The sequence below is a fragment of the Mycteria americana genome, chromosome 3 (genome assembly GCF_035582795.1).
Source record: "Mycteria americana isolate JAX WOST 10 ecotype Jacksonville Zoo and Gardens chromosome 3, USCA_MyAme_1.0, whole genome shotgun sequence".
Lineage (NCBI taxonomy): Eukaryota > Metazoa > Chordata > Aves > Ciconiiformes > Ciconiidae > Mycteria > Mycteria americana.
This window is the reverse complement of record NC_134367.1, coordinates 70997998-71020366: the sequence shown is the minus strand read 5'-3', so window position 1 is coordinate 71020366 and position 22369 is coordinate 70997998. Positions and strand designations below refer to the sequence as shown.

The following is a 22369-nucleotide window of genomic DNA, read 5'->3' as shown; positions in this document are numbered from 1 at the left end:
AACCAATGGAGTAATATTATTGTTTAGAGTTAGCACTAATAACTATTTTTCAACATGTTGTTTGGAACTTGAAAGTCTTCAAATGCAGACCAACTATTTCAAAAACTTTCCACTTTCCATTAAAGCTCAAGAAAATATGAGTAGCCATTAAACAACAGTCACTTCAGATACAGCCAGCGATGGCAAAATTGGAAATTTGGGGGGAACAACTCAGAAAAATGGGCAACTGAAACTGACCTTCATGGACCTTCAAAGTTTCAAGTAAGTTCTCATTTCCAGATCTGCCTTCCAATTAGCACTCTGGACACAGCGAGCACATTACTTCCCCAAACATCCCCCTTCCTTCCCTTTTGGAAAACAAAGAGGAAAAGAAATCAGCTGACCTTCTGAACAGTAGTAGTGAGATCCAAGCAGAGCTGAATGATTCTGTTCTTCATTGATGAAAAATCAGCAATACCTGTAAATGGGGTCCTGGAACAAGAGAAAATTCCCCTTACATCAAAGGGACCAGTCTTCTCCCATCCTACCTTATCAGTGAGGAATAGCATGTGAGAGCAAGAGCTGTTACTCTGACATCCACACAACCGTGAGGATACAGTTTTATGATATAAATATTCCTGACTGCATAGTCCTGCTCCATCCTTGCACCAGAACTGGTGGATGTCTAGCCCTGTGGTAAGAAAGTTCAGAGAGCAAAACCAGAAGAAATGGTCAATTTTCCAAACTACAGTTCTCTCAGCTGCATGCTCGACTCAGATCACACTGACTGTGTTGTAAAAATCACACCCTTGGGTTTGCCAGTGAGTAGATTTCTAACTTCCAAGTCTTTGCTTACTGAACTCATACTGGAGAGAAAAAAAAAATTTCTCTAAAAGAAGAAAAATGGATTTTCACATTTCACAGAGATGCAGTGAGGCTCAATCTTAGAGAAGGATCATTATAGGCAGGGCAGCTTTAGAGCCCACAGAGTCTCACCTCAGACCCTCCAGACAGCTGAAAGAGCTAGAAGAGGCACTGAGAGGTAACCCCAGCAGGTTTGGAAATGGACAAGCCAGCCATCTTGCTGACCGTGAGCTGCAGAAGAAATTTAGGGCAAGCTGCCAGCAATAGGGTGAGAGGAGAGGACCAGGTGAGAGGCACAAGCTGTTAAACATCACTGCCTGGACACAGAACCAACTCCTTGCTGGAGAGCAGGGATACTGCAGGATAAAAGCGCTCCTTGCTGTCGGTCCCCGTGCAGCTCTCCTCCTAACCTTCCTTTCTCAGGAAAGCTGGCAAGGGGCTTGAGAATTTACGTTCATCTGTTATCATGGACAGCATCCCTGCCAGCACCTGACTGGCTCTGTTGCCTGTTTGCTTCCGCTGCAGCTGTCACAAAACAACTCTGGCTCTTGCCAGGAAAAAAAATAACTAAAGAAAAAAAAAACCCAACAACAACAAAAACAGGCAGAGGGAGAGTCTCTCCCACTGCTCAGTTTTCAAATTGCAGAGCTAAGGTCATGATTTCAGCAGAACTTTAAAAATTCTTTTAGAAAGGGACCCGCCAATGACAAGTAATTTAGAAGGTGGGAAAGGGAGAGGAGGAAGTCACATGTATGAGAAACTGACCTGAACAGAAAGACTCCTACTTTTATAAATACTAGTTTGGACAAAATGTTAGCAGTTTCACTGGTTTTAGCAGGAGTGGAACCCTAGATTAAATTTGTCCACCAGAGGCCTTCTGGCAACACCAAAAAAAGGGGTGAGTGAGATCAAGAAGATCTCTACACCCTAGCATCTAGAAGTTGCCCTACGAGGAGAAGCAATTCATTATAGCAGTAAATTATAAAGATTTTACTCTTACCTGTCCAACCACGCAAGCAAGGCTTTAGCAGCACCAATAAGCTCTACCACAGAAGTAAGGAATTCATTGGGGGGCTTGCGAGAGGTATTTCCATCATAATTTGAACTTTTCCTACGGCTGCTGATGTAATTTTGCAGATTGTTGGATGATGCTCGCAGCTTGAGAACCAGGTTCTTCATATTGTCTGTTTCAAGGCCATAGTTCTGCAAGGAATATTATTAAGCTTGATAAATCTCCCTGTTGAGTCCTCCTATTTATTATACCACAAGTTACAAACTCATATGGGATGAAAGGTCTGAGGATTTGCCCAATTTTTTTCTGCTTTTTAGCAAAAATGCCCTCCAAGATTTGATCTACACTACAGCCACTAAAGAATACTTTTGTGGGTGCCAAACCCCCTCAGTTTCTGACATTGATGAGATTTGAGGACACTTTCAATCAAAATGAAGTCCCAATGTCCTATCAGATGTCATTTACTTTTAAAATGTAGTCGAAGTAACAGGATTGTGTTGTTTTTCTTTTTGTTAAAGGAAAGCAAATGCTTTTTCTTAAAATGTTTTCTATACTGTGGTACATAAACACTGAAGTAACATTTCATTCACAACTAAAGATAAGTTTAATCTGGCAAGAGATAAAAACATCAACAGGAAGCAAATGTAACTTCACAGTCAAAAGCTGGAATAAATATTTGGATCACAAGTTTTCAGTAACTGTGCTCCTTGATTACAGCAGTGCAATTACTTGCAAGTTTGAGGACTGCATTAACACTACACATAGTAATTAAAACCATTCTTAGACATTGTATTTTTCATTCAACAGCATCTTTATACAAATTTTTGAAGCCTAAAAAAGAAAATCTGTAAGTCCTGCCTGTAACTGCAACTTTATAAAGTCAAATACAACCAAACCATGCTCCGTAAGATTAAAACCCAATTGTTTTAAGCAACACATTGATCATCTCATTCCAAACACATCAGAAATGCTATAGTGTATCTGTTCTAAAGGCAACTCAATTCTGTAATCAAAATTTTCTTTTTTTGCTGTCAGTGTGCAAACGTATGAATTACGTAGCAATACGTTGCTGAGGATTTTTGCTTTTGAGTTATCCCACCTTGCAAGAATTCTGTGGGCATCTTCTGAAAGTTAAGTCCCAGGCAATGCTTAGCTCTTTTAGAGTGAAAATTCCTACTTTTCTTAAAAAAAAAAAACAAACAAGCACCAAACCAAAAATAAAACAAAAAAACCCACTCACAAATACAAAAAACCCCTGCCTTTCTCCATTCTTTTGCTGCTGCAGATTCTTGCTACCAACCTCCAAGTTCCACAGTTTAGTCAGCTATACTATCTACTCTTCCTCCTTTCCCCCTCAAAAATCTAAAGCAAATCTTAATTCCATTCAGTTCCAAGTTTCCAGGGGTTCCCAGTGCCTCCACTCAGGATTGCAGCATCACCGCAATGGGAGCTGAGGGGACTTCAGGTCGTCTCAGTCCAATCTGCTGCTCACAGCAGGCTCAGCTGTGAGCTCAGACCAGCTTGTTCAGGGCTTTATCCAGTCAGGTCTTGAAAACCTCCAAGGAGAGAGACTGCACAACCTCTCTGGGCAACTTGATCCACCGTCTGACCATCCTAAGGGTGAGAAAGTGTTTCCTTATACCCAGCCTGAACCTCTCGTTTCAACTTCTGCCCAGAGTCTCTCATCCTCCCGCCACACGCCACCACGAACAGCCCAGCTCTGTCATCCTGCCAGCCATGTTCCCTCCCACGGTAGGTGCTGGGGATCTGCTGTTACGCCTCCATGAAGCCGTCTCTTCCCCAGGCTGAGTAAGTCCCAGTCCCTCAGCCTCTCCTCACGGCTGAGTACTCCAGCCCTGACCAACCTGGTAACCCTCCACTCAGCTTGCTCTGGTTTGCCCACATCTTTCCTGTACTGGGGGGGGGCGGATATGTAGCCTAATGAGTGCTGAGTAAAGGGCAATAACCACTTCCCTCCCTCTCCTGGTCACGCTCCCATTAATGCAGCCCAGGATGCTGCTGACTTCTTTGCTGCCAGGGCACACTGCTGGCTTGCGGCTCCATTCCCTCCACGGTCAAGCACCCATAAACCAGGTTGGAATAGCTTACGTTAAGTCATTTACAAAAGATTAAACAGAACCTTTGCCCCAGAGGAACCCACCAGTGTAAGGAGAGTTTTCAGCTACTCAGTTACCTTTAAAATACCTACCACCTCCTATGGATAAGATCCCAGTGGGTGTCAGTTACACAAGTGCCTCCCTCCTCCCCCTGAGGGCTCTTGGCAAGGAAGTACCCTTAAAGTGCAGCCAGGAGTAGGGGTTGAGAGGATATATCCAATTAAAAAAATGCCACTGCTGCAACAGCAAAGGATATCCTTAAATTTTCCAGGATCACAGAGAGGGAAAGATTTGGATTACTAAACAACGTTAAACTACTTGCACACTGTCATGTATGAACTGATTACCTTTTAACAGGAAAACAACAACAAAAACAAACAAAAAACAAAACAAACAAACAAAACAAACAAAAGAAACCCCACCAAGACCATTCAGATGCATTTCTTGCAGTTAGTTTTCTCCTCCTCACAGGACATTGCATATTAGCCTGTTTTTGGAGGAATACTTTTTCACCAACAAGTCTGGATGTGGGGTCAGTTCCTGTGACCACAAGAATTTTAAAGTAGCCATGTGCCAGAAATCTCCCCCTTTAACAGGGGAATTAGAGGACGTTGACCCCCCTTCCTTCCATAAAGGGACAGAAAATACTAAAGATTTTTTTTCTGTACAGTGGTATAACCACCTAATCACTTTGGTCAGAACTTGAGAGAGAGTCTTCATATATTTAAGTATCTCCAGATCTTTCTTTCTGTCATTCAGGTGCAGAAATTGTGCCCACCACCTGTGGGTGTCTGCAATTAGAGATGGCTTCAGCATTTAAGAGGACACATGTTGATGTACCAGGTTAGATTTTGGCTTTGGCCCCAAAACAGTCACATACTCCTCGTCACACCTCTTTCACCTTACTTATACAGCAGATCAGTCCAGTGTGACTTTTCCAGTTCAGGTAGTTTTTAAATAATTCTCTCAAGTAGTTCTCAGTTTTGAGGTGGACTTCAGCAACACATGTTGCCTCTGGAGATATAGGGGCTCCAGCTCATGACTGCAGCTGGTCTCCCCAACAGCCTGTCAAGAGCACATCACAGCCAAGCTCTCCAGTCACTACACTAAGCTTTCCTACAACTTCCCCTAGAGACTCTATGGAGTGCACCCGAGATATGTAAACCAGCAGTTTGTGCTCTAGGAAAAGTCCTGGCTAAGCGCTGTGCCTATCCAGCACAACAGGGTGCACACAGCTCTTCAGTACAGGCGACCAAATTCTCCAGCTACGGATCAGCCCTGAGGGATGAATTTCCCCAGAACAAAGGGTCATCACAACCCAAACCACCTCTGCTCCAGGGGCAAGCCAGTCTCCTCACGTTTGCTCTAATACACAGAAAACACTATGTCCCTCCACCAGATATAGCAATGTTTCTATCCAAGCTGACACTATCTTGACCACCTCACACATAACCACCTATTTATGCTATTTTTCTGCTCCTTCACTTGCAGTGTCCAGTCTGTTGGGAGGGCTGATTTGGAGAACTAAACCATTCAAAAAATCTATTCCCTTTTCTACTGTAGTGTGAGCTCAGCTGGCTTAGCTCCCTGAAGTAGCTCACCTCAGGGTCAGGTGAATGCAAGCACAAAAGATCCCTGATCAGGGACAGGAGGGGGTGGTGGCAGCAGCTGACTTGGATTAATTCAGCTTGTCATGGAGCTGTAGCCCCAATTCAGGACAGATAGGAATGTTGATAGCGAGGCAGCACACCAAACAGCCTTCACAGCAACACACAGTTGAAGTGCAAAGCTTAGCAGGTTTTTTTGAAATATTTCTACAGGACTGAGGCTACAATATTTAACAGATTATTTAAGCAACCAAAAGGTTTTAGATGTTGCTCATGAACCAAAGAACATGTTCCATTTTCCTATTGCTCCCGATTTAACATCAAAGTTGCTTTCATCAAAGCACAGGCTGAAGCCAGCGGTCAAGAGCACCCTATGTCAAATATTCCCAGGTTGTTACTCATTAACCTGGGGAGCCACACACAGGTCTGGAGCAAGAGACGGCACGCACACGTGCACGAGAGCACACTCGCACACAAGAGCACACTCTTTCCAAACTCCATTACATTTAATGAGAAAAAATACACTGACCACATAATTGCTCAAGGTCAGGCAGCCAACATAAAATAAGTTCGGCTAACTGAAGTCAAAAGAGCACAGCAGTTGTGTCAGAGCTGACTTGGGCTGATGCAGAGCTCTGCTACTGCCTTCCCCTTCACAGGGGCAGCACTGCCTTCCCCTTCACAGCCATGATCACGTGCCCCTGTGTGATGAGCTCAATCTGCTGGCTGATCAAACTGAAAACCAGCTCTGGGAAAAAAAAAAATAATGAATAAAACCAGATTGAATGCTTGCTCAAAAGCTGATCCAACTCACTGCATGCCTATATAAACACTAGAGTTAACACAAGGTATGTCACAGTCACCCATTCTTGCTCTCTCCCTTTTAACAAAAATGCATCCTAAAGAATCCTTTGGAGTCCCAAATTTCCTAATAAACAGCATTAAACTGAGACCTCTAGGAAACTGAAATCTTATGAGGTGCATAGATGTGGTGCTTTTGACAAGGATTAGCCACAACAGGTAAGTCTTCATGTGTGCATGTTCTATTTTATGTTATGATGTTATATTTTGTTGTACTGCAAATATGCTGGCAGAACATTACTACCAGTGAAATTATCAAAAGACACAACGCTAAAAACTATGTTCGTTTTGTTTTGTGGTTTGTTTGGGGGTTTGTTTGTTGGTTTTTTTGTTTTGTTTTGTTTTTATTGCTCAAAACTAGTATCTCTTCATTCCAACCTCAAGAAAACTCAGCTGCTTTTTTGCTTCCAAACTCTCCCATCACACAGTGTAGGTAAAGATTCAGAAATCTAACCCAAAGAACATATTAAAAGTGAACATATTTGCATACGATTTCCTGCTAATACCTGCATTTTTTTATTTATTAAGCCCAAACAGGCAAGCTAGTCATCAGGGAATGATGAGTAAGTATTCAGTTTTGCCCACCACTCTAGATGCTTTTTGTCCCAATTATTTGACTGAGGAAGTTTATTTTCTGGATCCCTGCCCCTGCTTTTGTGGTTTTGTATGAGTTTAAAACACATATTTATATATGTTCCCCTCCCCCAAATACTTCAGTCAACTAAGAAGTATCTTCCTCCCACCCCTTTTCTCCCCCAAGCAAATATTGTCGTCAACAAAAAGATGGAGGCACTCAAGTTGATGTTCCACCCCCTCCGGGGGGAATACAGTTTTTGATATGTCCTCTAAATTCCTTAAATTTAAATTCTGTCTTCAACACCGGTTTCAGAAAAGTCTGTTAGACCAGCTCAAGAGCAACGGAAGCGTGTGCCCACAGGAACCTTCACTTTTCATTGCTGTCCACACTCTCTCCTGTATATACTGGTTCTAGAGTTCACTTAGTGCAGCAGCAAACACCATAACTTGCATATTTTCAGCTTGGCAGTGTAGCTGCCAAAGAGGGCTCTATCTCTAGAAAACTCAAAAAAAAACCCCAAAAACCAAAAACAAAAACTGTATTCTCAAGGAAAGGACTACCTTCACACTGTATTTTTACAACTGATGTACTGAGGCTGGAAAAAAGGTCTGTATGGTCAATGCTTGAAAAGAGTTGCTGCAGGACAAAGATGTTCCAAAGACAGCTGCTTCACTGCCTTCAGAGCCCCAAGTGTTCTTGCTGTGCAAGGGAACCAAAGCACCAATCTGAAGGAAGCTCAGCTGGAAAACTGCCAAGGCAAAACTAGATAAAAAGGGAAATTCTTCTTGAGAACTCCAGGACTGGGGAACCACCAAAACCCCCTCTCAGCCCTTCCCCACCCACTCCCACCCCCTCAAGAATGACAACTTTCAAAGCCTGACCTCGGGCTGGCCCAGCCAAGCATCCACTAAATGCTATCAATAAAAAGAGCCACTTTCAAAGAACTAATACAGGTGGAATAGGGAAACCTTTATTCTCTCACACAAAAAGAAGAGACAGCAAAATAACAAATTGGCTTTTACTAGGATTTCAAACACACCATACCCTCGGGAACAAAGTCAACAGTGATTTTATACAACAGTCCCAAAAACTCAAGGGAAGGGGCATCAAGAAGGTGACAAAGGGCATACCTAAACTTGGGAATTCTTCCTTCACCTCTTAAAAGGGAACAAGGACATTTTAGCTGCAATATGTGAACTCTGTCTAATGCATTAACTTGAGCTGCATTTCACAAAGGATTTCCAGAAATGAGTCTGAGGTCAAAACTTTTGTCTACAAAGGAAATTAGAAGGAAATTGTAGGAGATAAAACACAGCTTTAGGTTCTGGCGGTGATCCAGTTTTGTTCATTTTATTCTAATATTTTAAAGCATAAGAAGAAAAAAGTGCCTTTGGGGGCTGCGACATCCATTATTTCAGTCAGAACTGTATACAGCACACAGTACATTTACTAACTCACCAGACCCTTTCACTTGCCCGACAGATTATCCCTTCCCACAACATGAACTGCATTTCAGGCTAATTACGTTCTTCTATTAGATTTTCAAGTTAAGTGTTAAAAATTTGATAGATCAAATACTGAAGAGGAAATAAAACGTTTTTCAAATATAAGAGCAACTCTTTGGGAAACATTTCAGATGGTATGAAGTGATTTCATTAAACACACTTCTTCCAGTACAAGCTATCCAATTTGTTCCTGGGTATGGAGTACGAATGACCCCTGTAGCACCTCTCTGCAGTAAATAAAGCACGTATCTCACAGACAATAAAGACTCTCCATTTTAAGAAGAGTATGCTCAGTGCTGCAAGTCTTGCCTAATGAAGGGAAGGCAGGCCAGTGCTGGCCAAGGAATCACTGGGCAGCCTTTACCACCCTTCTCCCTGATGTAATCATATATACCCCTGGTACTCATTTGCTGCGTTGCATCAAACATGCCTTCAAGACTGTGTCCAAACTACGGCTTTTAAATAAAGCCTGCACTAGCAAAACAATCCGAAATATATTTATTCTTTTCAGAGTGTGTTTGTTTTAGAAGTATCTGCACAGCTATATATCAGGAATATGACAGAGGAACAGCTTAAGTTCCGAATCCAATGACAGTTGAACTCGACTGTAACTGACTTGGCAAAACATTCCTCAATTCAAGAACATTTTCTTCACTTTGTACATAGACTACGGAATTACCCTAAACCTATTTCAACTGATGTGAGGAACCATTAGCAGCTTTCATTTCAACAGTATGTCTTCTATCTTCTCTGACAAATTCACTTTAAATAGCAATTTTAATCACTCTGTTCACTAGCAGGAGCCACAAGATCTAACAATGCTACTCAGACAACTTCTTTAGAAGTACAACCAAATGAATTAGCATTGCCTCTTACCAAGAAAAAAATTAAAGAGCTATTAACACAAAGTTTGTGAGAATTAAACAAATTCTTACTGTTTTCTTTTACCGTGATGTGTAACAGAAAGCAAGAGACACAGGTATTCTGGTTTTATCAGACTTGCCTTAATTATTCACCCAAAAGAGCACTTTAAGAAATTCTTTGTGTGTCTGTTCGCCACTTAACTAACCAGCGCGCACAGGAGATCCACAGCCTCTAGAACCAGTTCCTGGTGTCCAATCCGAGAGATACCCAAGTCTTCAAGGTCCTGATGAGAAATCTGTAACAGCTGTTCACCATTTATCTTCTCCCGTTCAAATTTATGGACATACTGCTGCAGGCAATCATCCAAGCCTACCAAAAAAACAAGAGACAAAGAAGGAGGTGCAATTACAAGTTTCTGTCTTTTCTTCCCCTTCCCCCCAATTAAAAAACAAAAATCCCCCCAAAAAAAAAACCCACCACCCAACAAAAACAAACCCTGCAAAAGGCACAAATTCCACGTTCATACAATATGCAATGCCAAATTATGAAAGAAACTCACAGTGTGACTGAAGTTGTACCACAGGGGTATAGAAACAGAGCACGCAGGGTATGTGGGCCTTTGGGTCACGTGAGTCAATGCATGACCCACCTGCTCCTTATGGGTCAAGCTCAGCAGGTAAGAATGTCCCTTTGGTGTCTGCATAGGCAAAGCTATCAGGGGGCACAGACTCAGCTATCAAGGTAACCCAAAATCCTGAAGGGCAACCAAAGCAACAAAACCAAAAAATAATAAGCGACCAAGATAAATACAAGGCAAGGCAACAACAAAGATCTTGCCCAAAGCCTAGTTAAACAAGCAAACAAAAGCACAAAAACCCGCAGTTCCCCATCCACTTATATATAAAAGGGCTGAATGAATGATGAGAGGAAAATGGAACAATCAAAGGCAAAGCAATCAAAATGATGTTTGGCTCAAGTCTCATTATTCCCTTGATTTACGAGACCCTGCAGCTTCCCGAATCAGCCATTCCTTCCCCTTGCTAAGGATTAACAGCACACACCAATAGGAAATATAATTCACTTTTGTATCTATGAAGTATTTTTAAAACAGTTTATTTTGTCCCAGCAATATCCCCAAAATCCTCACTTTAAATTGTGATTCTATGATCCTGTTCTCTACAGTATCTTTTCCCCAGTGATTACAGAAAGGATTTCTGGTTTTCATTTTGTTTTATTTAACTAAACTTCATGTGTTAGTCCTGTTTTCTTGTGTATTCTGCTCATTTCCTCTGTTCTTAAAGATCCTGTGAGCTGCACCAATCTGGGGAAAAAATTTGGATGGATGTGTTATTTTAAAGGTGATGCAGTGTTCTTGATGCCCTGTTCCACTGCAGCATATTAGCTAGAGCAAAAGGAACAGATCCAATTAGATCTGTTTTGTAGAAATACACCATGTTCACTGAAAATAGTTGACAGGAGCAAAAATTCAGATTACACATTTAACATCTACTTTGTAGCATCCACAATAGCTACATTGTTTGACCATTCAGTTTTAAAAACATTGAACCTTTAGCTGTGTAAAGGATGTTTATCCCCTATGCTGGCTCAAAAGGAAGCCATTGAGATGGACAGGATGTTGAATGCTGGAGATGAGAAACACGAACAGCATCCTGAACTACAAGGAAATGAGAGCCAGAAGACCAGCACTCAGTTCCACTCACAGAGCCGCAGCAGCAGCCTGCACAACAAGCACTCCCAGCACACTTTACTGCCAAGAAAACATTTGAGACAAATCACAAGGGGGGTTCTAGGAGTCACATGAAACATACTGATTTCATAACAGCAGCACGAGCAGTCACTGCTGCCTTGCAGTGTCTGGTCACAACAGATCTGTAGATTAGGGACTCCTAAAGGCACAGGCTCACTTAACACACATCACTTGCCTTTATAATGCTCGCTCAGAAATTAAGGACGGACATCCTGGCACTTAACAGTCACCCCCTTACATGACTCGGGCAAGCTTAATTATTGCAGTACATCAAAATCTGGCTGAACAAGCTTGACTCCTCCACCTGCAGAGCTACAAGTGTGCACAGCTTGATTTTTAAGCATAATTATGAATGGGAAAACCCGCATGCAAGATGAGCAGAATCTCCCAGGGCTACAGTTGTTTGGGGTGCACTCTTGTTTCCTCCCATCTGTCTTGGCAAGGCCGCATAAATTTTGAAAATTGAGCCCAGTGTTCTCTTTCCCACAGGCACCAAATTCTCCCTTAGGCTATACAAACTCTTTTCCCAGGAAAAATAATAAAAAGATCTGGCCTTCATTGTTTAACAATTTATTTTTTCAAAACAAATTCTCAACCGAGGCTGACATACAGCACACATATTTGGCATTCCCAATTTTTAATGCTGTCTTGCAGACCACTGTTTCCCATCATTTGCCATTGTAAGCCCATAGTTTCCATTACAAATTACACAAACAACTAAAATAAAACACTTTATTCAGCATGGAATGAAGTTTTTATTTTTTAAGTTTTTTTGGATGCAGTGTTGCTTTTGCCTACTATCCTTTCTGTGTGTTGACTCAACCTTCTAGATCCTCATTCTGTGCTAAAACATGAGACTCACAAATGTATATATCCCACCCCCAAGAAATACAACTATGCCTTTCAGCTTGCCTGTGCTTTTTTTAATTCATGCTTGCCTGTTCTTGAAGGTCTATTACAACTTGAACAGCTACCTCTAAAATATTTTTTAATAAGAGTTCCTAAAAACAATACTTCTACAATCACACCATAAAACTGTACTTTATAAAATAAAATATTACAAAATGACACAAATGTTAATTCAAAACAGTCACAGAGGCACAGCCGCTCAGCTAGAAATGTATTTAAGTGACCAAAACTATGCAAAGCAGTAAGTGAAGACAGACTCACACACTCATGGCAAGCATTCACTAATGGTTTAAGATGAGCTTACTAACATTAGTGTTGTTATTATTTTTACTAAGAAACATATGGAAAAATCTTAAACATTTTAACTGAGATTGCAAACACATTTATAGCCTATTGTTTAATTTTCCATCATATGAATGAAATGTTTAAACATCATATGCAAACAAAAAAATTCCTATTTCTCCAAGAGAGAAAGGAGAAGGGAGGAAAAAAGGACTCAAATCAGTTCAGTAAAATAAACTAAATAATATGAAAGTTTAAAAAGTCAGCATTCAAATGCCACTGGTAATCTAAATGAAAACTGCTCATTTTCAGCTTCTTCCAAACATCTCAGTTCTTGCCATGTATTTTCTCGGTGAACTTCAGAGCCTCATGCAGACTTAGTATTGCCCATTAGCAAAGGCTGGATATTTTTGAGAAACTTAGATGAATTAAAAACTATAAAACGCAGTCTACATTACTCAAAGACACTGTCTTACATGCCAGGTCATTTTCAACAGTGCAATATTAGCAGGTTCAAGCAAGAAAATAGTTTTCTCTATTCCCGAAAAAATACAGTTAAGACTCTGACATTGGAAAAGATATCTGTATTTGTCTCCTTTACTCACTGAAGAACCCTTCTGAAGTCTAATCTATTCATTTTATGCTCAAAGTGTGTTTAAAAAGCATTTTTAATTGCATGTGAGAAATCTTTATATTATTCCTTGCACATACATCAAAACCATGCATGAAAGATAACATACTTCCTACTTACATAATTGTTAGTGAACAAGGAGGATGGAAATTGAAATAGCAATTGCAGAATGTTACTCGAGTTTTACAACAATAGTAGCAGTGATTTTGGGGGGAGGGAGGGAGAATAGTCTACTTAGTGTTATTCGTATCATGAAAACCCTTCTGCGGAACTGCAGCGTAACTTGAACAAAACTCCTTCCCAAATTTTGGCAGGTGTAGAGATGTGCAATAGATCCTAAGAACTGTCTAGACTTTTCTGTCTAAAATAACCTTCCACCACCACGCAAAGCACCCCAGAAGACATTCAATACCTTGCATTCATGCAAAAACATTAGGACAGGGCTTACACTTACAGATTTGCACTGATACCAATCTCAGTCTGTTTCCAAGATTAAGAAAGTTATTTTGAATAAGAATTGAGGGGAAAAAAAACAACTTTAAGGGCATTAAGGGGAAGGCTTGGGTCTAAGCCATAACTATCAGTTTACCACTCAGAGAGAATTAACATTTCTACTGCTGACAGATGTCAGCCATTCAGCAATGACATATCCGACTCCCAAAGTACTACAGACGTGTTTTATAAGTAGAGTCGTTAAGTAGTTTCATGCTTTTTGCTAAACTTCTGTGCTGGACATTACCAAATAATTTGTCCACCATAAAGCAATAAAAACAGTTAATTAATGTATTACAGCCACAGGTCCAAAAACAGCTGGTTCGCCACCTCTTCTTTCCTCCCACCAACCCACTCCTCCTCACTCTCTTCTCTTGTGAGACCACAGAATCTCTATACTTCAATATGGGGCGGGGAGACAAGGAAGGGGAAGGGGAGATAGACAGAGGAAGGAAAGGGAAGGGGAAACTGGAAGGTGATGGGGATCATTTTCTGTTAGTTTAGGAACTTGAACGGATTCTCAGGATGGCTCATAAAATGCTGAAGCTGACACGAGGAAGCAGGAGGAACACAAGCCACTTGAACAGAGGAAGAACTCATGAGTACAAGACCATCTCCTTCACATAGCACCACCATGGGGATCATTGCTCGCAGTCTCAAGGAAATACAGCCTTATTATTATGAACATGTACTCATCTCTTCTCTGTTGAGTGACTCTAACAAACTGGCAGCACCTGGTGTCTCAGGGTAGCACCACGGTTCAGCTACAACCCTTAGCCCATCGCAGGGCTCCCTTGGACCTTGGATAGCTGGCTAGGTGGGACTCCCAAAGTCTTTTTTGCCTCATCACCTTAAGAAACACACATTAAAATGTTGTGAGAATCTGACCATCACACCTAAGAAAGTCACTCTTATTCTGGCCTCCCCTTCAGGGTCTATTCAGTTGCCACTTCTAGTCTCCAAAGACTCCTTGCACACACCAACTTCAATCCATCCTCCCAAGCTTTGAAAGATCATCAGTTCTAGGAGACTCTTTGTCATACCCCATGGTACATGCCATCATACTATAATTTATATTCCACATCATTTTTTAACTGTTATTGTGATAGCTTCCTCCCTTCATTTCCTCCATCTATTTCCAGAACTGGAAGAAACTAATAAAAGAAAAAGCAGGAGGGAATCAAGGCAGCAAACGAACACTAGAAAGAGAAAAGACCTACTTCATAAGTGGGTGAACCAGCACCTGAGAAGGCAAATGAAAGTATGGAAAAAGGGTCTGCAAGACAGCTGTGAAAAGCTGAAGCAGCTAAGTAGGACAGGTACAGGGTAAAAAGGAACAAACTGAAAGTTCAAGGAGAAAGAAAACACACACAGAGTTTTCTTTAATATAGAAGTGGGAAGCTTGTTCCACTGTAACACCGTAGATGCCATTCTCCTCCTGCAATATTACAGACAAACAGAGCCAGAGATGACTTTAACAAAGGAACTCAAGGTCCTTTAAAAGGATGATAAAAAATAAATCTAGAGCAGTCAGTGGAAACTTAATTCAGTAATAATTTGAGCCTAGGTAAGAACTGACTTTCTAGGACCCACATGCCTGATCGTTTCTTAGCTATCACAATTGTTTTAACATTTATTTCATAAGTTTTGAAAACAAAAGTTTAGTTATTAGTTGGTGCGAGCCACTTCTAGGGGCCAGAAAAGAGCTCAAAGGCCTTACTTTGCCAAGAAAAAATAAAAGCCTTCAAGAGATTTTTTAATCACTGTCTAGTGTACAAAGGTAAAAAAAATTCCTTGTTCAATTTTTTAATCCAGGTAGTCTCACAATCACTCATAACATTGCCACGATCCAAAGTATCAATCACTTTTTAAAAGAAAAGAAAAACAGAATTGAAGAGCAAGAGCTGCTTATTATCAGCATCACAAAATACATTCTCCTCATGCAGTCAATTGTAAGCAACTCTTCCACATTTCTGTTTCACCACCTGCATCCTAACCAAGCAGGCATGGCCTGTTGCCTCACCAGGCATTAGGTCTAGCTTTGCTGAGAATAGGCATTGCCTAGAACAGCCAGAATGGTACAGAGGTTTCTTGTCTGGCCCCCCCTTCATCCAGGGATGGAACCAGACAAATTGCTGGCCTCTGCCTGCCAGTAGGGATGCAAAGGACAGCTCTCATGAAGGTCACAGCAGGACAGAGGTAAAGGGCAAAGCCTTCAACTTTGATAATCAGTGCTTTACTGTCCGCTCTGTAATCCCCTCTGACTGACAGTTGCACAGAAAGCGTTTTGCAACACGTTCCTATTTTCAGTATTTCCAACTAACATATTTAGCCTGGAAAAACAGACTACGTACACATGTGTTCACACTACCTCAAAATAAATCCATTCATTCCATTCAAATCCATCCATAAATCCCTTATCTACTTTTGAATGCAAAACTGAAAGCTTTGACTTGTAATAAAATAACTGGTGGGTAAATTTTGGTTGTAAACCACCCTGATCAGAAGGGCTATGTAGACTGCATTTAACCTTTAGTCACTCCATATAGATGCAATCTCAGATTGACAGGACTTCTGCTGTGCTATACTTTTTACCAGTCCTCCCTACAAAGCCATTGACTGAGACCATTCCAGCAGTACCCATTATCATGCTCCAGACTAAGTTTCAGGACAACTATAAGCTTCAACACTTCACACGGTAAATCATGAAGTATGTCAAGGAGGAGTCACACAGTTGCTGAACCGTTCCAAGAACTCCAGCAGGTTTGCAAAGCAAGACCTCTCTCTACAAAAGCCAGAAAAACCCACTCAGATTTCCTGCACAAAATATTTTCAGGAAACTAAGCAGACATGGAGTAAGTAAGAGTGGAGTCTTTAGAGCAGAAAAGATTGTAGGGAGGAGGAGGACACGATAAAGGCCTATGAAGCTAGAAGCGGCACAGAAAAACAGGAAGAGCACTGATTATACATTGTCTCTTCCAATACAGGAATTAGGGAGAGCCAATGAAGCTAGCATGTAACAGGTCCAAACAAGCAATAAAAGACTGATTCTTCACACAGCAGTATGCAATGAATGTTCAACATCCATACAGGTTCAGGGAAAGGTGAACAGCTTCATGAAAGAAAATGCCACAAAAGTCATGTCTGACTCTGAAAGACTCAAACAGAAATGGCTGAAGGACTGAGGAAGCCTACAGAAGGAAACACACAATAAGTCATCTTTCCTACGATCCTCCTTAACATATCCCTTTTTGGCAAACATTCAGGATGGGACACTGAGCTAGATGGCACAGGACACAGGACTTCCACAGCTGTACCATACACAGCACCAAAATGTAGATGGCAGCTTCCTTTTAATTACTTTTACCCTGACTTAAAATTGTTATCTCTTTGCTAGTGAAAGCTACTATTGGTGTTAGTACTCACCATAATAGTGACACAACATTTTCCCAAAATGCAAAAACTCTATATAGAGAAATGGGGGGTGGTGGTGGAGGGGGTGGGGATGGAGGAAAAGGCTAAAAACTAATACTGAATTGTGATATTGATTTAAGCCAAAGATATAACCAAGCTTTTACAGGCTGGGAAGAAAAAAAAAAAAAAGCAAAAAAAACAAACCACAAACACCACCACACAGCAAAAATAGACCATAGTAATACTAGGAAATAGATCACAGTGAATCACACAGCTGCTCTTGTGGGTTGTAATCCATCTTGAGATATGAACAGTGAGTGGGAAATTACAAGAGTGAATTAATTTAGAAATTGTACCTTCAGTTGACAATGAGTGAACTTCCATCAGGACTGCAAAAATATATCTGACATGAGTGAATGCATACATGAGTGAATGCATAATACAATAAACTGAGATAAAAGCAATTCTATAATAAATGAAAAGTTAATGGTATTTAATTCCAAAAGCATTTAAGCTAAAACTCAAAGTCGAGTTTTCTTTCTTTTTAATATCTCTTTTTCAGGGAACTCATGAAAAAATTGGGGTGGGAGAAGAGAAACCTATTACTACTGTTTTCCATAGGGGGGTTCTTATTATGACATAGCTTTAAGGCTCCAAATTAAAGGCAAAATTAAAATGTAATGCTATAGAAACTGAAAAGTGAATTCTGCTGGCATGCCACATTTCTAAAAAAAAAGAAACAACAAAAAAAAACCCACCATAAAAAAACCCCATACACAACAAAACACAAAAAACCCAGGACACAGCATAATGACATACAGGTTTAACCAGAAAAATCTCTTTTTATAAAAGAGATACAAGCATGAAGACATAGGCCAATCATACTTTACTACACTGAAAAATAGATCACTATGCCACAACCACAGAGAGACAGAAATTAAAGCCTTTTTCAATTTGACAGGGCATTCCCTCTAGACATGAAAAAGTAAGAGTGTACCAGGAAACAAACAAACAAACCCACCCCGCTATTGTATTACATTCCCACCGATTTGAAGGCAGGTGGGTCAGAATACACATGCAGTCACGTTTTTCACTGGCAGAGCTGGACTGGACACCTGTGCACAGCTGTGGGCCCCTGCTACAGGCACTAGCCCATAACCTAGTGGGGCTTTGCTGCCATCAGGCTCACTAACATCACCCACTTCCCTGAGAGGACACAATTGACTCCAGCTCTGAATATTAGGCCATTAAGTATCATTTGGCTTCTAGGGTTGAAATTTTGACTCACCTGGAAGGAAGAGGGAAGAGATGAGAGACAGCCTTGTTCGGGACTTACCACTCAGCCCCAGGCAGCCAGACTGGGCAGTGCCACCCCAAAATACTCATCTTGGGAAAATGGGTTTCCAAGAAGGAAGAATAGGAACCACAAACAAGGGGTCATATTCAAGACCTCAAACACCTGGCAGCATGATATCTTGCTGGCAGCATTTCAGCTGTAACTCTTTGCTAATCCCAGCCACCACCAGAACAGGACTGCTACCCAGAGAAAGATGAAGGATGAAAAAAACAAGAAAACTGATGCACGTCATTTTTTCCTGCTGACTTTGGTGTACATTCTTTGTCTGCATCAAGGATTAAGTGCCACGTGGTGAAGTAGGTTCACACAATACAACACTCATGCTTTGGTTTTCTCTTTTAAGAATCAACTACATCACTCACTGACCAGCTATGCTTGGTGAAAGCAGTCTTTCCATGCTTTAGCAGATTGTTTGGCAAACTAAATAAATGAGATGGAAGCAGAGCTTATCCATATGTTCTCTGCAGATAGACCTGGCGCTCTAAGTTTCAACAGAACATGCGATGAAAGCCAACATTCAGCAAATGCATGCAAAACACATTAAAACAGAGAACACACCTGCCCTGGGCAGACAAGCCCAAATAGCTTCCTGGCCAATACCACAAGATGTCTTCAGGGACACTGCTGACAACATCCTCCCCAACTTCATAGTAAAAACGATATCCTACTTGTGGCAAGATGCAGCTTGCATTCATCCCCTGGGTATACTGCAGCATGAGCAAGGCAACACGAACCAACTAAAAAGGCAGTATATTGTAGGCACTTTTATTTCATCAACATGGATTGATGAATGAGGCAGTAATGAGGCACTATTATTTAGGCACACAACTAAAAAGGCAGGAATGAGGCACTTTTATTTCTTCAACATGGATTGCTCAAGTAGCACCTAAGAACTACTATAAGCTCCAAACTGAAACAAGAAAACATCTCTTTGCCCAATATACTAATACATGCAAAGGTTTTTACCATGAAAGCTAGCAATAAACTTATCCCCCCCCCAGAAAAATTATTTTAAACCCACAGAGCTTGGCACTGCATACTGTAGTAGACTACTGCAATGGCAGAAAAATTCACATTTATTTGTTACTAACAAAAGATTGTTCTTGAACTAATTCATTCAAACTCTTTTAACAGCCATTACGTCCAGTGAACGTACCCTAGTGTTTGTCACAACCTGATAAAATCATTTTGCTGGTGAAGACATGAGTGACAGTGTCAGCAAATATGGAGCTTTTAGCATGGTAAAAGAATAATCACTCAAAGTGACTTTAAAGTCCCATGCATGCATTAGGGGAGGCAAGAAAGATGACTAAATGGCTGCGGTGAGAGATAGATGTAACAGGATCTAAAAGGTCTCAAAACACTGCCAGCTCCTTCCTACACCCTAGAAAATTCCCTTCTGTCTTTTTTTGTTGCTTGCAACTGATGTTCGTGACTAATCAAAAGGTGTTGCTTAAAGGGGGCATCAACAGAAGTTGGTTACTTTATTACACCAGCATAGAGTGGCTTCATTAATTCCACTCAAGCAATGAGTGTAAAACTGTTCCACATACATCAGGATAAAGTAGCGTGTCCTACAGGCGATTAGTGACATAAAGCACCGTCCTCACATACTGTGTCAAAACTCTGACAATGAAACTTTCACTGAAGTTTAAATGTGGGGACTCTGTTCCACCCTTGGCTTGAAAAACTCACTCCTCTTGGACGGTCAGAAGTTGTTTCCCAATGCACATGGGCTCAAAGAACCACTGTCTTTCTCCAGCAGGGAAAAAAAGCAAGTGGTAAAATCAAAAGTAGAAAGTGGAGAAAACCAGATGATTCCAGTATTGCTTTTTCTCACCCCACTAAGGCTTTAAGACATACTGGCCAATAGGTTTTAAGTTATACTCAAACAGGAATTTGCAATTTCTGTAGTCAAGGTATGCCTGTTTTTCTCTCTCTCTGAAAAATTAATTGTTCGTTCCATTGATGCAAATAATTCCTTTGCCTAGGCACAGTAGCATTTTGGCAGGAATGAAAGCAGAGTGGTATCTGGCCACTGAAAGCTGCAGTTGAGAAGAAGCTACCGACAAGACCTTTGTCCCTCCCTCCATACAGTGCTAGGCTTTGTAGGGAATCAATCCACTTCACCATATGCCCTCTCCTGTACAGAGCATACGGAATGACTACCTCAGAAAAGAACCACCCATGGGCACACCACAGCATTTGTGTCTTCTGCAGCTAGGTGGCAACAAGAACTGAGGTAGGAGACCAATTGCCATTTCATCTTCAGGCTGGTCCAACACCCTGACTCACTCTCTCAGTAAGGAGGCCACACACAGGACAGCATGATCTCTGAACATTCACTTCATTGGATCCCAGATGGCACAAAGAGGTGCATAGCTGGTTACTGCCAACTCACTTTTGTCCAAAACTGAGGTAAAGCTCCCCCACGCCACCAGAGACAGATTTGTCCCAGACACTTAACATCAACATCTTGACAGGAGAAGGCAAGCTGCACAGATGCCTGTGCCTCAACCACTGCAATAGGACCTTTATAAGCTCAACATCAGCAGCAGCTTCAGCTAGTACAATGGGCTGTAAATTGGGAAAAGATGTAGGGCACAACCTGGTCTGCCATCTATTGCTGTGGAATTACTGCAGAGGACGAGGGCAGAAAGTTGCAGGGGGATGGGGGTAAACAGCAGAAAGTGGCACAACTATGCCCAGCAGAGCTCATGTCAGAGACCCGACTTGTGCCTCGTGAGACCCCCCATGCTGCTCCTCACTGGACGGGCTGTGGACTGCACTTAAGAGAGGTGTATTTCCTCACACCCATTAACAGCTCCAAAGAGAAGCCCGAAAGAAATCTTATTTCTGCTACTAACAGATACAGATGTTTTCACTAAATCAATGCAACCACAGAGAAATACATTTCCCAGAATTTTCCAACTCGCACAACCATGCTGAATTCGTTGGGTGCTTTCTTTTTTATATCACTATTCTAAACGCACACTTTTTACAGGAGAACTTTTACTCAAAACAAGCCTTTAAAACACTTTATCATTTTTCTTATGGAAGTATAATAGCGCTGAACCTAAAATAGTCTCAGTGCTAGCTGTGGAGTCATCCACAAGATTACAGGAACCAGATTTTTTTTTTTTTTAATGGAAACAATTTAATTTCATTTTATTGTACTAGTGAAATACATACTGTAGCTTAATCCATAGCAGGAATATGGAATCATTTAAGTCCCCAGAGGCAAAAACTCTGGAAGTGTTGGAAATTACGGAATTAGGACACAGCCTGTAAGTTATGTTGTACTGCTGAAGACCACCTCTCTAGTCTCATTCTTCCCATCATCCATCCCACTCCCCTCTCCAACATCCCCGATCCCCTTCTTTCTCACCTGCACTATACTACCACCCCCTTGCCAGAAAGGATTCCAGGTCCTATCCATAGCAAAAGTGGTGACAGAGCGCCAAACTAGAGGCCATGAGGGACCCCATCGGGTGCTCTGGCTGTGTCTGAGCATCTTCTGGGAGGCATGCCAGTGCACTAGAGAAACGCTGCAAACAGCAGGCTGGACAAGCTCTGTGTTGTGGACCAACATACACCATCCCTGAGACACTAGTGCACAGCCTGGCAGCAAATGGCACCATGCAAGGCACAGGTTTTGGGAAATATACTACGTAGGTGCCATATAGGAGGAACCAGAGAGATGTTGCAGGACTGTATTTGGCACCATGGACTTAATGAATATAAGAAGGCACTTCAATGACTGTTGGACAAGAGGCAGCAAATGCCACAAAACATAGAGAACAGTGAGGAATACGGTGCAATGTGGGATGGAGGGTTGCACAGCTAGCACATTGATACATGGTCCTACAAGGTATACCTGACAATCCTATTTGCCCCTCTAAGTACTTGCAGGGCGAGGGGGGGAGATGGTCATAGCTGGAGAAGGTCTCTGCACTGTCAGCACTTGACATAACAACACTAAAGTCCCTCCTGCATGACACTGTTCTCAACATATCCCCAGATACAAAATATTCAAGACACACTAAGTGCATTTACCGCCTAAGTGTTCAAAAATAGCTATGCTGTGTCACATCAGTGTCCCAGGCTGCTGGTCAGACTGGTCTTCTGGG

General features: G+C 41.5%; 1 protein-coding gene across 1 annotated transcript in view; it reads right to left on the bottom strand.

Moving 5' to 3' along the window:
• CNKSR3 (CNKSR family member 3) overlaps positions 1-22369 on the bottom strand; it is a 61042-nt gene that overhangs the window by 19810 nt on the left and 18863 nt on the right. Inside the window, exons 2-4 of the mRNA XM_075498959.1 lie at positions 9592-9755; positions 1844-2046; positions 384-471 (exon numbers count right to left, since the gene is read on the bottom strand). Of these exons, the coding sequence (XP_075355074.1) occupies positions 384-471; positions 1844-2046; positions 9592-9755 (455 nt within the window). The remainder of the gene's footprint in view (positions 1-383; positions 472-1843; positions 2047-9591; positions 9756-22369) is intronic.